This window comes from Theropithecus gelada, chromosome 7b (assembly GCF_003255815.1).
Source record: "Theropithecus gelada isolate Dixy chromosome 7b, Tgel_1.0, whole genome shotgun sequence".
Classification (NCBI taxonomy): Eukaryota; Metazoa; Chordata; class Mammalia; order Primates; family Cercopithecidae; genus Theropithecus; species Theropithecus gelada.
Genome location: NC_037675.1, coordinates 74444931 through 74460970, shown reverse-complemented (window position 1 = coordinate 74460970; position 16040 = coordinate 74444931). Strand labels below are relative to the sequence as shown.

The following is a 16040-nucleotide window of genomic DNA, read 5'->3' as shown; positions in this document are numbered from 1 at the left end:
ACATCCTGGCTAACACAGTGAAACCCCGTCTCTATTAAAAATACAAAAAAGCAGCCAGGCATGGTGGCTGAGGCAGGAGAATTGCTTGAACCCGGGAGACAGAGCTTGCAGTGAGCCAAGATCGCAGCCACTGCACTCCAACCTGGGCAACCGAGTGAGACTCCATCTCAGTGGGGGGGGGGGGGGGAGGGGAACAAAAAAGAAAGTTCTATGGCCAAATGAGGAAATACATACCAAATAATAATAATGTATCTGGCCACAAAGAAAACTGAAGATGGCCTAAAAAGGCATTCAAATTTAAAATAATGTAAAATGTAACCATCCATTCATAACTAATCATAATATATACACAAGGTAGTACTTTTTTATTATATAATGGATGCATATAAAACACTGGCTATGAGTGGGTCACGCTTGTAGTCCCAGCACTTTGGAAGGCTAAGGCAGGCAGATCATTTAAGCTCAGGAGTTCAACACCAGCTTGGGCAACATGGTGAAACCCCGTCTCTACAAAAAACATAAAAATAGCTGGGTATGGTGGCACATGCCTATAGTCTCAGCTTCTCAGGCGGCTAACGCAGGAGGATCACTTTAGGATGGGTATTCAAGGCTGCAGTGAGCCGTAATTGTGCCACCATCCTCCAGTCTGGGTGACAGAGCAAGATACTGTCTCAAAAACATAAATAAATAAAACAAAACACTTCCAATATTTGTGGGATTTTTTTTCTTACTTTACAGACAGGGTCTCGCTCTGTGGCCCAGGCTAGACTCAAGCTCATGGGCTCAAGTAAACCTCCCCTCAGCCTCCCCAGCTGCTGGGACTACATGTATCAGCCACCACTCCTGGTTTCTTCCATTATTTTTAAAAGAACATTTCCTATGATTTATCTAAGTTTATCCAAAGGAAATAAGTAAACCTTTTCTTTCAACCTGGACTGCCCACTGTTCAATTAGCTTAGGGCGACAAAGAGGTAGCAATCAATTCACTGAGGAGGAATGTTTCAAGTTGTACTGTTCTTTCAGAATCCTCCAGTTTGATTATTCAATACCACTATTGTTCAGGGAGGGGAATGCGACATAGTTTCTAAAGAAAGGCAGCTAAAAATTAAGAGTGGGTGGAAATCTTCAGTGAATCAGATCTGGTTTCCTGCTTAGAACAGAGACAGAACAACCACAGGCAAACAAAGTAAAATAAGGGTCAGGTGCAGTGGCTCACGACTGTAATCCTGGCACTTTAGGAAGCTGAGACAGGAGGATAACCTGAACCCAGGAGTTGGAGACCAGTCTAGAAAACATAATGAAACCCTGTCTCTGCAAAAAGGTTAAAATGTATTTTTAATCCATTTTTTAAAATAATTTTTAAAAAATTTTAAGGCTGGGAGTGGTGGCTCACGCCTGTATCCCAGCACTTTGGGAGAATGAGGCAAGTGGATCCCTTGAGGGATATATGGCATATAACCCATGCGCATTCTCCCATCTACTTTAAAACTTCTCTAGATTACATACAATGCCCCACAGAACCCCAGAGGCGGAGGTTATAGTGAGCTGAGACTGCGCCACTGTATTCCAGTCTGGGAGACAAAGTGAGCCTCCATCTCAAAAAAAAAAAAAAAAAGAAAGAAAGAAAGAAAAGAAAGAAAAAAGAAAACTGACATGTAATCAAAGCATAAGAGTGATATCATAAAAAACAAATGGTAGAAATTATATGTTGTTGTCAGAACACATACGTCCTCCTTCTTTTCCTTCTTCTTCTTCCTGGGGTGAGAATCAGATTCCTGTGAGGGGGCATTTAGCTCACTGGAGTATTCACGAATTAAAACTTCAATAGCCCCTTTAATCATCTGATCTCTCCTCTTTGTTTCTTCATCCAAGGCTTCTTCATCGTCATTAGTGACAGTTTCTGGCCTTGCATTCTTAAAACAGCAAATTCAGGGGAAAGAAAAATCAAGCAAGAAAATCAAAATCACTCTACAACAACAGTTAACAAACATACATGTTCTCTCAAAAACATCTCTGTAGTCCTATTAAACACAGAGTTGGTTTTGTTCTTAACATCATAAAAGCTTCATTTTTTTTAAATTTCACTATTCCTGAGATACTAGCTCATTTTCATTTTCTTTTTTGTAATAGCTAAAAAATTCTGGCCCCTAAATTTCAGGACTAGCACACTCTATAACACATCTGCAAACCATTCACAAGTTTTCAGACTGTTTTGTTCAATAGGTACACAAATAGTAACAACTGTATGTAATAGTTCATTCTTTTAAACAGATACTAAATGGCTGAAAATTCAGTTATGCAGTAAAGGCAAAATACAATTTTAAGTTAATTGTGAAAGCTACCGCACAGAATAAACAAAATTGTATGTAGATTAAACAAACAAAAACATCAGATTGCTAAATACACCAAAATGCCAGAATCAGGAGTTTAGGGGCTGAAATGATGGCTTATTTCCTATTTGGTTTCTACGAGTTCTTACAATGCAAGAATACCACTTATAGAAACCATACACTAAGAAGGAATCAAAGTAACTATTTGTAGGTCTTTATCAGTAATTTTCTGGCCAGGCGTGGTGGGGCTCACTCCTGTAATCCCAGCACTATGGGAGGCCGAGGGGGGCTGGATCATGAGGTCAGGAGTTCAATCAAGACCAGCCTGGCCAACATGCTGAAACCCCATCTCTACTAAAAATACAAAAATTAGCCGAGTGCGGTGGTGCATGCCTATAATCCCAGCTACTCGGGAGGCTGAGGCAGGAGAATCGCTTAAAACCGGAAGGCAGTGGTTGCAGTGAGCAGAGATTACGCCACTGCAATCCAGCCTGGGCAAAAGAGCGAAACTCCATCTCAATAATAATTATTATTATTTTCTAAGAAGTCTAGATTATTCCCTCTATGTGGGGGAAATTGTTGGCTTCTAATGTGCTACAATAGTGGTACATGCCCCAAAGTTTTTAAAGACTTAATTGGTAAACATATACTGTGCACATTTTCAGATACATACAAGAACCATGCTCATGTGCATACATGCCTGGCTCTTGGTCATAATTCCTGCAACTCTATTCAAGGTGAGTTTCATGCCTTGTGGCTCCTTAACAACGTAACTTAGCACTAACTTTGTAAGTTGACCACCAGCATTCTGAAAGCTGTCTCCAATGGATATATATTCAACAAACATTTTCTTTCTTTCTTCCTTTTTTTTTTTTTTTTTTGAGACGGAGTCTCGCTCTGTCGTTCAAGCTGGAGTGCAGTGGCCGGATCTCAGCTCACTACAAGCTCCGCCTACTGGGTTTCCGCCATTCTTCTACCTCAGCCTCCAGTGTAGCTGGGCTGACTACAGGCGCCCGCCACCTCGCCTGGCTAGTTTTTTGTATTTTTTAGTAGAGACGGGGTTTCACTGGGTTAGCCAGGATGGTCTGGATCTCCTGACCTCATGATCCGCCCGTCTCGGCCTCCCAAAGTGCTGGGATTACAGGCTTGAGCCACCGCGCTAGGCCAACATTTTATTTCTTAAATTAATTTGCTCAATTCTTTTTTTTTTTTTTTTTCTTGCTCTGTTGCCCAGGCTGGAGTGCAGTGGCACCATATCACCTCACTGCAAGCTCCGCCTCCCGGTTTCACACCATTCTCCTGCCTCAGCCTCCAGAGTAGCTGGGACTACAGGTGCCCGCTACCACGCCCAGCTAATTTTTTTGTATTTTTAGTAGAGACGGGGTTTTACTGTGTTAGGATGGTCTCGATCTCCTGACATCATGTTCCGCCCGCCTCGGCCTCTGAAAGTCCTGGGATTACAGGCGTGAGCCACCGCACCCAGCAACGAATTCTTAAGATCGTAGGGTGAGAAAAATGCTGCACTTAGAGTAAAATTCAAATTGAAAAACGCGCTCTTTTCCTCAAGCTATACCAATACAGAGTAACAGATGGGTTATGACACAGATAACTTAAATATAAGGCATTACGTGTTATTATAAAACTAACCACTTGGCAGGGCACGGTGGCTCACGCCTGCAATCCCAGCACTTTGGGAGGCCAAGGCGGGCGGATCACGAGGTCAAGAGTTCCAGACCCGCCTGGCCAGCATGGTGAAACCCCATCTCTACCAAAGTTAAAAAAAATTAGCTGGGCATGGTGACACGTGCCTGTAATCTCAGCTATTCGGGAGGCTGACGCAGGAGAACTGCTTGAACCCAGGAGGTGGAGACTGCAGTGAGCCGAGATCACTCCGCTCCCTTCCAGGCTGGGAGACACAGCAAGACTGTCTCCCCGCCGCACACAAAAAAAACCTCGCTCCTGTAATCCCAGCATTTTGGGAGGCTGAGGTGGGCGGATCACAAGGTCAGGAGTTTGAGACCAGCCTGACCAACATTGTGAAACTCCGTCTCTACTAAAAAAACACAAAAATTCCCCAGCCGGGTGCAGTGGCTCACAAGGTCAGGAGATGGAGACCATCCTGGCTAACACAGTGAAACCCCGTCTCTACTAAAAACACAAAAAAATAGCCAGGCATGGTCCCAGCTACTTGGGAGGCTGAGGCAGGAGAATCACTTGAACCCGGGAGGCAGAGACTACAGTGAGCCAAGATCGCACCACTGCACTCCAGCCTGGGCGACACAGCGAGACTCCTTAAAAAAAAAAAAAAATCCGTATAAACCCTAAATTGAGTTTATATTGTTTCCACTGTAAACCAAAATTTAAATATCAATATGGCTATTTTACCTGAATTAGAGATAAAAGCATTTGGAATTAACTAACTCACATTTTTAGAAGAAAAGTTTATTAACCCAAAAATCTTAACTGATTGCTAATATTTAAAAAAAAAAAAAAAAACTGATTATGGTAGATGATCAGGTTAGAAAGACACTCCACAGACTGGCAAGTTTCATCTAAAGCTCTATCTCTGGAATATCAACCATACACAATTTTCTGATTTTCCGTTTTTTTCTTATACTTCAGAAACCAGATGGCCGAGCGCGGTGGCTCACACCTGTAATCCCAACACTTTGGGAGGCCTAGGTGGGTGGACCACCTGAGGTCAGGAGTTCAAGACTAGCCTAGCCAACATGGAGAAACCCATCTCTACTAAAAATACAAAAAATTAGCCAGGAGTGGTGGCGGGTGCCTGTACTCCCAGTTCCTCAAGAGGTTGAGGCAGGAGAATTGCCTGAATCCAGGAGGTGGAGGTTGCACTCCAGCCTGGGAGACAAGAGTGAGACTTTGGAGGGCGAAACGGGAGAAACCAGAAAGCATATTCAGTAATACTGGGAAACAAAAGGTCAAGGATTCAGCCATATAGGAAGCTGATAGATTATCTGTAATGTTTACATGGCCCACCTAGTTGGTTCTTTTCAGAGAAATTAAAATTTCAATAGTAAAGCTAGTGGCTGTGAAGTTAAACAGCTCTGCTGGGCTCATTCTTTGACAATGAGTTCTAGAATGCAAAGTACAAACCTTTTAAAAAAACTTAAGGAAATGCAGAGTTCTTTCTTTTGAGAAAATGTAGACTCAACTAGGCTAATTTCCAGACAAAGATGTTCACCTGCAGCAGCTGTCCTCTATTAACAGGTTCTTTCCAGAGAATAACTGTGTTTCCAGCACTTGTCAGTGTTCATTCTTGAATACATGGTTAATTAACTGTGACTTGTGACATACAAGCAGATATACTGTCTCCTATGCTATTTTTGCTGGACAGCCAGAAAGCAATAGGACATGAACTAAATTAGCATGGCCACCTCACACAGAATACTTTTACTACTAAAGGTCAGTAAGAAATGAAAGAAAAAAATTTACTCCTGTAAATTCTGCAAAATCTACATTAAACTGTTCAGTCAAGTTGTTTGACAAGATATCTTATACATGTCCAAAATTCTTCTTAAAATTCTGAATATGGCTGGGCACAGTGGCTCATGCCTGTAAACCCAGCACCTTGGAAGGCCGAGGCAGGAGAACTGCTTAAGCCCAGCCCAGGAGGTAGACACCAGCCTGGGCAACACAGCGAGACTCCATCTCATAAAAAAAAAGAAAGAAAATTCTGGATCATGAAAAATATATTGCTCTCCTAGACAAACTCGTGTTTCCTTTTTAATCAATGAGAAATACGGAACTGTTTTCTCTTCCGCCTCAGAGGAAAATGCCTAATAAAGCAACACAAAGGGTTCTCAATGTCTCGTTCTCCTATCCTCTACTTAAGTAACAGCCTTCTAAATTTCTCCAACTAATCAACGATCAAGAATAAAAAACAATCACCATGTCATATTTTTATGCTGAAAAATCATGGCGCCAGTGGCCACCTATCTCGCACCCACCATCTTCCCCCCTCCGCCTGCTCCCTCCCTCCAATCTTTCCTCTCCGGCTTTCCTACCTCCCTCCACCCAAAACCACCCTTAAAAAAAAAAATCATGGCAAATCTCTAATCTACTCCACTATATAGTAATATTTGCTTACATTATTGAAAAAAATTTTTTACATCAGATAGAATGCTTTTTTAACCTATATTGTTGAGTAAAATTAACACTAGGAAAATATGCCATGTTTAGCCTATGACTTCAAGTACCACTGGGCAAGAAGCCAAAGGGCACTCAGAAATACACATATACAGTTGGAACAATAAATCATATAACTGATGTCTGTCAACTGTTTTAATTTCATTTTATTAAAAATAATTTTTCTGTGTGATTTTATTGCATGTAACTTCGCTTTTTCATGAGACAGAGTCTCACTCTGTCACCCAAGCTGGACTGCAGTGGCGCAATCACGGCTAACTGCAACTTCTGCCTCCCAGGTTTAAGTGATTTTCCTGCCTCAGCCTCCCAAGTAGCTAGGATTACAGGTGTGCGCCACCACATCCGGCTAATTTTTGTATTTCTTTCTCAGTAAAGACAGGGTTTCACCATGTTGGCCAGGCTGGTTTCAAACTCCTGACCTCAGGTGATCCTCCAACCTCGGACTCCCAAAGTGCTGGGATTACAGGTGTGAGCCACCACATCCAGACACATATTGCTTTTCCTGAAGACCAACAAACAGATCTGAAGTGTGGTTACTCTGGCTAATGTTGATTATACAAGAAATCAACATTTCTTGGGCACAGTGGCTCCTGCCTGTAATCCTAGCACTTTGGAAGGCTGAGGTAGGTGGATCACTTAAGTCCAGGAGTTCAAGGCCAGCATGGACAACACAGTGAAACCCCATCTCAACAAAAAATATAAAACTTAGGCAGGTATGGTAGTACATACCTGTAGTCCCAGCTGAGGCAGAAGGATCACTAGAGCCTGGGAATAGGCGGTTGCAGTGAGCAGAGATCACACCACCCCACACTCGAGCCTGGGTGACAGAGCAACACTCTGTCCTCACCCCAAAAAAAGCAAGCAAGCAAGCAAGAAATGCCAAGTCACCTTTCCTTATTTATAAAAATACGTAGTATAGTGATTTATTTCATTTTCAGAGTTTTTCAGTATAACATTTACAAATGCTACAAATTAAATGACCTCACAAACCGAAGATTAAACACAAGAAAACAGTGAGTCCTAGCAAATCAGAACACTTTGAAGGTAATGAATCCATACCTTTAACTAGTTAGTATACAGTCATCACAACAAGGCAAACCTGAAAATTCTTATTTCAAACATTTCTGTTTTTTTGAGGTTTTAGTGATGTGACAGGCAGTATTACTGATTTGAAATAAAATATAAATATAATTTCCTTATGAAGCAGGGTAAGGATAGTAAGACTGACAGATAAGCAACTGTTAACAAATGTTAATTCCGTCCTTGCTTTAGGCAAGACACTGTCCTAGGTGCTGCTGAGGTACAAGATTAAAGAGACACAGCCCACAAACTTATCACCCTTTCTATTTGTAATCAGAGATGGGGGTTGAAAGAGGATATGGGAATGAGATGGGTAACAAAGGGCTGTGAAAGAGAGAGACATATAAACAATATTTACTAAAACAGCTACAAAGATCTGCTTTATACGGGAACAGAGGACTTAATTCTGTCTGAGAGAAACTGAGGGTAGGCTGATAAAGTCTATATTAATCAAGGGACATGTTAATTATAAGTATGGATAGAATTTCAACAGGGAGCTTGGATAGGGAACAAAGACATGAGATGCCAGCAAAGCAAAAAGGAAGATTGTGGAGGTACATGCAGTAGTATGTGCAGAGGAGGAAAGAAGGAAGTTAGAATGGTGGGCTGGAGCGAGCCTTGAATGTCATCCTAAAAATATGGGCTTTATGCCGGGCACCATGGCTCACGCCTGTAATCCCAGCACTTTGGGAGGCCAAGGCAGGTGGATCACCTGAGGTCAGGAGTTCAAGACCAGCCTGGAAAACATGGAGAAATCCCACCTCTACTAAAAATATAAAAATGAGCCAGGGGTGGTGGCGGGTGCCTATAAACTCAGCTACTTGGTAGGCCAAAGCAGGAGAATCACCTGAACCCAGGAGGTGGAGGTTGCAGTGAGCCAAGATTTTGCCACTGCACTCCAGCCTGGGCGACAGGGCAAGACGGAGTCAGAAAAAAAAAAAAAAGGCGGGGGGGGGGGTCTTTTTTCTGTAAGAAATCTAAAATCATTAAGGATGGGTCTCACATAATAAGCAAGAGTGTGATAAAATTATACTTGTTTTAGAAATACAGGCAATGCTGGCCAGGCAGAGTGGCTTGCACGTAATCCCAGCACTTTGAGAGGCCGAGGCAGGCGGATCGCCTAAGGTTCAAGACCAGCCTCACCTACATAGTGAAAACAGAAAAAGCAGCTGAGCCAAGCCTGGTGGCAGGCGCCTGTAATCCCAGCTATTTGGGAGGCTGTGGAGGGAGAATCACTTGAATCTGGGAGGTGGAGGTTGCAGTGAGCTGAGGTCACGCCACTGCACTCCAGCCTGGGCAAGAGAGTGAGACTCCATCTCAAAAAAAAACCACCAAAAAACAACCAAAAATCTACATTTGGCCAGGCATGGTGGCTCACACCTGTAATCCCAGCACTTTGGGAGGCCAAGGAGAGCAGATTACTTGAAGTCAGGAGTTCCAGACCAGCCTGGCCAACATGGTGAAACCCCATCTCTACTAAAAATACAAAAATTTGCTGAATGTGGTGGCGGATGCCTGTAACGCCAGCTACTCAGGAGGCTGAGGCAGGAGAATCACCTGAACACGGGAGGCAGAGGTTGTAGTAAGCCAAGATTACACCACTGCACTCTAGCCTGAACGACAGAGACACTCTGTGTCAAAAAAGAAAAAAACTACATTCATACACAGAAAAATGTCCAGAAGAACATACATCCAAACTATCTAGTGTTACTTATGATGATGGGATTATAGGTGGCATTTAATTGCTTATTTATACTTTGCTTCATTTTGTGGGCTTTTTGGGTTTGGTTTTTTTTTTTTTTTTTTTTTTTAAAAACAAAGGACTTGGAGGGGACATGAAAGGTATTTCTTTTTTCTTTTTTGGCAGCAGGGAGACAGAGTTTCGCTCTAGTTGCCCAGGCTGGAATACAATGGCTCGATCTCAACTCACTGCAACTCCACCTCTCCAGTTCAAGCGATTCTCCTGCCTCAGCCTCCGGGTTGCTGTGATTACAGGCAACCGCCACAATGCTAGGCTAATTTTTTGTATTTTTAGTAGAGACAGGGTTTTGCCACGTTCGCCAGGCTGGTCTCGAACTCCTGACCTCAGGTGATCCGCCTGCCTCTGCCTCCCAAAGTGCTGGGATTACAGGCATGAGCCACCACGCCCAGCAGAAAGTGATTTCTTTCTTTCTTTCTCTTTTTATTTTTTTTTTGAGACAGAGTCTCGCTCTGTCACCCAGGCTGGAGTGCAGTGACCCAGGCTGGAGCGCAGTGGCGTGATCTTGGCTCACTGTGAGCTCCGCCTCCTGGGTACACGCCATTCTCTTGCCTCAGCCTCCCAAGTAGCTGGGACTACAGGTGCCTGCCACCATGCCCGGCTCATTTTTTCTATTTTTAGTAGAGACCGGCTTTCACTATGTTAGTCAGGATGGTCTTGATCTCCTGATCTCGTGATCCGCCAGTCTCGGCCTCCCAAAATGCTGGGACTACAGGCATGAGCCACCGCGCCAGGCCCAGAAAGCAATTTCTATTTTGAAAGATAATAAAAATTTCATGACAGCGAAAGACACTTCTGGTTTTGTGTTGGGAGAAGGCAATAATAAATCTATTTTGCATTTGTTCAGCATGAGATGCCAAAAAGGAACTAAGAAGAGAAATGAAGGAAATATATACTCAAGTTTTAGCTATGTTTCACTTTGTTGAGGGAGTAATAATGTATACATTACAATACAATATACAACCATGTCCTTTATTTTAGCTTCACTTAGCATAGCTTGAATAAATCCCCCAAGCTAAGGCAAGTAATCAGAGTTTCATTCATTTTAGAGTTGGTGTACTTCTAAAAGAGAGGGAAACTAAGAAAAATTGTGTAGGTTGAAATATATTTTGTACTTACTTACAAAGCTGCCTTAATGAATTAGCTCTGTTTGGAATAGTCTGTACCAGTGTTTTCTCTGGCAAGTTAACCTTGTCCAGCCTCCCTTACTACTTTCATCCCAACCTGGAACAAGCAAACCAACAGTCATCCACCCACTATGGGTAGATAAGACTTAAAATAACTACAAACTATCAAATACCCTCCGACATTTAAGCCACAAGCACATACATTATGATCTTTTGAAGCCCCATATTAGATTCATTTATAATGAGAAGCATTACACTGAAATAGCACAGCCTGGCCTAGAAAAGATACCCCGACAGAAAACATACCCCATTAGAAGCTTTCTTCTTCGCTTTCCATTCATCCAGCTGCGCCTTTGTCTTTGCATCAACTTTAACGAGTAGCTTTTTCTCTCCAATTTGCAGGTCATGTAATAATCTGAGTGCACGGAGAGTAGATTCTGGCTCCTTGTACTCACAGAATCCAAAGGCTAGCAATGGATGAAAACAATTAGTCAAATATCAATCCACTTACAAAAGAAAAAAAATTATGGAAAAGTAGAATTACTAGAGTCCAAATGTTTTAATACAAAGACCACTCAATTCATAATTCCACTCCTGTCCACAAATTCCTTTTGATAACCATTTCACTTTTAGTACCCTCAAACAACCAAAGAGGGAAAAAAGGGAAAAAAACAGAGGACAGGAAGAAAAACTCAAATCAGACAAACTGATACTCATTAGAAGCTCTGATAAAATACTTAGCAGAGTCAATGAAATTCATGATTAAAGGAAGTCGATTATTTCATAAATTCACCCTATCTAGACTTCCAAACAGCCACAAATAAGAACAGACTACAGGAACATAAACAATGCACTTTTCAATTCTGAGATGTTAAATTACAGAATTAGTGATCTTGTATCCTAGTTACCTATTTTGCTTATATCTATTTCCTTTTATAACTAGTCAATCTCGCTATTAAGATGACTTTAACAGAGATATTAAAACAAAATTAAATCTAAGGGCAACCAACAAATTGAAAATAAAATCAAATAAATCTAAACATGTATATAATGACATGAAACAGAAAAAAACTACTGATATTAAAATAGTAAATTTGACTATAACATTTTCAGCATGCTATACCATAAAGACAAACAGATATGCCCCTCAAAAAAGTACCTTCAGGCCGGGCACAGTGGCTCACACCTGTAATCCCAGCACTCTGGGAGACAGAGGCAGGCGGATTACCTGAGATCAGGAGTTCCAGACCAGCCTGGCCAACATGGTGAAACCCTGTCTCTACTAAAAATACAAAACCTAGCTGGGTGTGGTGGCGCATGCCTGTAGTCCCAGCTACTAGGGAGGTTGAGGCAGGAGAACTGCTTGAACCCAGGAGGCAGAAGTTGCAGTAAGCTGAGATTGCCCCCACTGCACTCCAGCCTGGGCAATAGAGAGAGATCCTGTCTCAAAAAAAGGAAAAGTAATTTAAAATGATCATATTGCTGGTGATAGTGCCAATGGTTAGTCTTAAACTGTTCTATGTGCAATGTGAGATAAAGCAACTCAGTAATTAATATTCTATCATCCCCAATGGCCTTGAAACTCAGGGAACTCAGTGTGGGGAAAAAGGAGATACAGATATATGACAGAACAGGTTAAATAAAAACCTTTTAGTCCTTAATCTGAATTAGTATACACTGGAAAAATCTAAAAGCAAACACCAAATCACTGCTTTTTAATTTTTTTTAGACGGAGTCTCATTCTGTCGCCAGGCTGGAGTGTAGTGGTGCGATCTCAGCTCACTGCAAACTCTGCCTCCTGGGTTGAAGCAATTCTCCTGCCTCAGCTTCCTGAGTAGCTCAGACTACAGGCGCGCGCCACCACATCCAGCTAATTTCTGTATTTTTAGTAGAGATGTTGGCCAGGATGGTCTTAATCTCTTGACCCGCCTGCCTCAGTCTCCCAAAGTGCTGGGATTACAAGCATGAGCCACCATGCCCATCCCAAACCACTGTTAATACGAGTGCACCTCGTGCCCAGATCGTGATCTTCAAAACAATTTCCCCTGGAGAAATGGCTGATTCTAAGTCTGGGGCCAAAACACTATTATACTAGATGACCTTGGAACAAATTGTCATACCAGATAACAAAGCAGCTGTCAGAGGCGTTCAGGGTCATGTCAAAACCACTGGAGATGTATAAAGTGCAGAGACAATTTAAGTTAAGTTTTAATGGTGATAATAACTACAAAGAATCCACATTAAATACAGTAACACTAAATATGCTTCAATTCGTAAGTTCACAATAATTTAAAAGAAAAAAGAAAATCAGTTACTGCTAGAGAATGCTGAGGATACCAACTCATTGTTTTAAGAAAGAAAGCTAGGGCATTTATCCTGCCTTTTCTGTATTAAATATGCCTCTATGCCAGGCATGGTGGCTCAAGCTTGTAATCCCAGCACTTTGGGAGACTGAGGTGGATGGATCACCTGAAGTCACGTGTTCAAGACTTCCCTGGCAAACATGGCAAAATCCCGCCTCTACCAAAAAAACCAAAAAATTAACCAGGCGTGGTGGTGGGCGCCTGTAACCTCGGCTACTCAGGAGGCTGAGGCAAGAGAATCGCTTGAACCCAGGAGGCGGAAGTTGCAGTGAGCTGAGATGGTGCCATCGCACTCCAGCCTGGGCAACAAGAGCAAAAAACTCCATCTCAAGAACAACAAAAATGCCTCTAAGTTACCAAATAGTAGATGCAGGGGCAACTTTCTCTATAGAGAAGCATTCTACTAATACATGAAAAAGATTTGTTCCTCAATGAAAGAATGACAGAATTCTTCAAAACATACTACTGATGAGGCCGGGAGCAGTGGCTCACACCTGTAATTCCAGCACTTTGGGAGGCTGAGATGGGCGCATCATGAGGTCAGCAGCTCAAGACCAGCCTGACCAATATGGTGAAACCCCGTCTCTACTAAAAATACAAAAATTAGCCGGGCACGGTGGCAGGTGCCTGTAATCCCAGCTACGCAGGAGGCTGAGGCAGGAGAATTGCTTAAACCCGGGAGGCGGAGGTTGTAGTGAGCCAAGATCGCGCCACTGCACTCCAGCCTGGGCAACAGAGCGAGACTGCATTTCAAATAACATAGTAGCCGGGAGCGGTGGCTCCTGCCTCTAATCTCAGCACTTTGGGAGGCTGAGGCAGGCAGATGACCTGAGGTTGGGAGTTCGAGACCAGCCTGACCAATAAGGAGACACCCCATCTCTACTAAAAATAAAAAATTAGCCGGGCATGGTGGCACATGCCTATAATCCCAGCTTCTCGGGAGGCTGAGGCAGGAGAACTGCTTAAAACCAGGAGGTGGAAGTTGCAGTGAGCTGAGATTGTACCATTGCACTCCAGCCTGGGCAAGAAGAGCAAAACTCCGTCTCCAAAAAAAAAAAAAAAAAACCAAAACACCACACAACACACATCAAGTACAACTAGTGACCACTTTACAGAAAATACAGAGGATAGATTAATGGCAAATTATAGTACTGGAGCTGCATTCAGCAAAACTCGACTTAAAAAATACTATTGCACAAATGACCCAGTTTCTTCAACAAATAAACTGCAAGGAAATTAGAAATAGAATAATTTAAAATATTAAGAGTATGGTCAGTTAGCTCAGTTGGTTAGAGGATGGTGCTAATAATAAAATATTAGGAGACTTAAAACAAATTGCCAACTAGTTGCAATGTGTGGACTTCATATAGATCCTGAATCAAATGAACTATTTTAAAAATTGACATTTGAGGCCAGGTGTGGTGGCTCCTGCCTGTAATCCCAGCATTTTAGAAGGTCAAGTTGGGTGGATCATCTGAGGTCAGGAGTTTGAGACCAGCCTGGCCAACATGGTGAAACTCCGTCTCTACTAAAAATACAAAAATTAGCCAGGCATGGTGGCGCACACCTGTATTCCCAGCTACTCAGGAGGCTGAAGCAGGTGAACTGCTCCAACCCAGGAGGCAGAGGATGCAGTGAGCCAAGATCACACCACTGTACTCCAGCCTGGGTGCAGAGTGAGAGTAGGTCTCAAAAGAAAAAAAAAAAAAGTTAACAAACCATGATTGTCTCTTCTTCTCCCTTACTAACACTAACTTCTAATTGTTCCATCTTGATCATGCAGTCATTTCTTGAGACAAGAAACTTTGGAAAGCACAAGAAACCAGTTAAATTGAGCAATTTTAATTTTTTCCTTTCCTGTTACCTTTTTCCTCCTTCAGATCTCAATTCTCAGCCAATATTTTCCCAAACTGCCTTTTAACCCTATTTCAATAAAAAAGAGCACAAAGAGTGCTAATAAAATAAGTCTCACCAATAAAGACAATGAGAGTAAGTCATTCAAAGTGATGTAAGCACACAGTTTGTTAAAGTGATTTCAGCAAATAAGGAAAAAAATGACATACCTTGAAGCTTTCCGGAAGCACCTTGTACTCTCTTCCAGCTCAAAACCAAACCACATTTCTTAAAAAGAAAACAAAACAAAAAGGTTGCCACCATTTAACAAAATAATTTTTAATGTAACTAAAAGCAAAACTATATTTCTACTAGGGGTAAAAAGCATAAAATAAAAAACCAGGAACTACATTTGTGAAAATGTTTGCAATTCCCACAAACCTATCACATGAAAGAAATCAACAACAAATCATTTAAAGAAAAATGTAAATTCTTACTGATGCTTCATTTGCAGAATTGTTTACCTTTTATTAAATTAAAAGTTTCGCATCACTACTTATCCTAACAAAATAAACACGTAAACCTAAATGCCTAAAAGTAGAATGGTTAAAACAAACTCTAATAAATTTAAGTAAATATTATGAACCTAGAAAGAAACGTTTTGAAACAAAATGTATGTATTTATAAAGGATTTTTTTTTCTTTTGAGATGGAGTCTCGCTCTGTTACCCAGGCTGGAGTGCAGTGGCACGATCTCGGCTCACTGCAACCTCCACCTCCCAGGTTCAAGCGATTCTTCTGCCTCAGCCTCCTGAGTAGCTAGGACTACAGGCATGCACCACCACACTTGGCTATTTTTTTTTTTAAGTAGAGATGGGGTTTCACCATATTAGCCAGGCTGGTCTCGAACTCCTGACCTCGTGATCCACCCGCCTAAGCCTCCCAAAGTGCTGGCATTACAGGCGTGAGCCACTGCGCCCAGTCATCAAAGATTTTTAACATGGGAAAACGCTTGATACAGTATGCAAAAATAACTTGGGAAAAGAAAATGCAAATACACAAGACTTTATAAACAAAAACAACTTTCTGTAAAATAAAGAGAAATATTCCAAAATGTGAAGGAGGGCAGGTTATCTGAAGGTGGGACACTATTATACTTTAAAAATAAAAGCAGCCAGGTGTGGCTCATGTCTATAATGCCAACACTCTGGGAGGCTGATGTGGAAGGATTGCTTGAGCACAGGAGTTCAAGACCAGCCTGGGCAACATAGGGAGACACCGTCTCTACAAAAATAAAAAAATTAGGAAGGCGTGGTGGCACACACCAGTGGTCCCAGCTACTCAGGAGGATGAGGCAGATAGATGGCTTGAGCCCAGGA

At 42.0% G+C, this 16040-nt stretch overlaps 1 protein-coding gene across 1 annotated transcript in view; it reads right to left on the bottom strand.

Moving 5' to 3' along the window:
- RBM25 (RNA binding motif protein 25) overlaps positions 1–16040 on the bottom strand; it is a 55163-nt gene that overhangs the window by 24234 nt on the left and 14889 nt on the right. Inside the window, exons 5-7 of the mRNA XM_025391241.1 lie at positions 14893–14950; positions 10773–10933; positions 1728–1913 (exon numbers count right to left, since the gene is read on the bottom strand). Of these exons, the coding sequence (XP_025247026.1) occupies positions 1728–1913; positions 10773–10933; positions 14893–14950 (405 nt within the window). The remainder of the gene's footprint in view (positions 1–1727; positions 1914–10772; positions 10934–14892; positions 14951–16040) is intronic.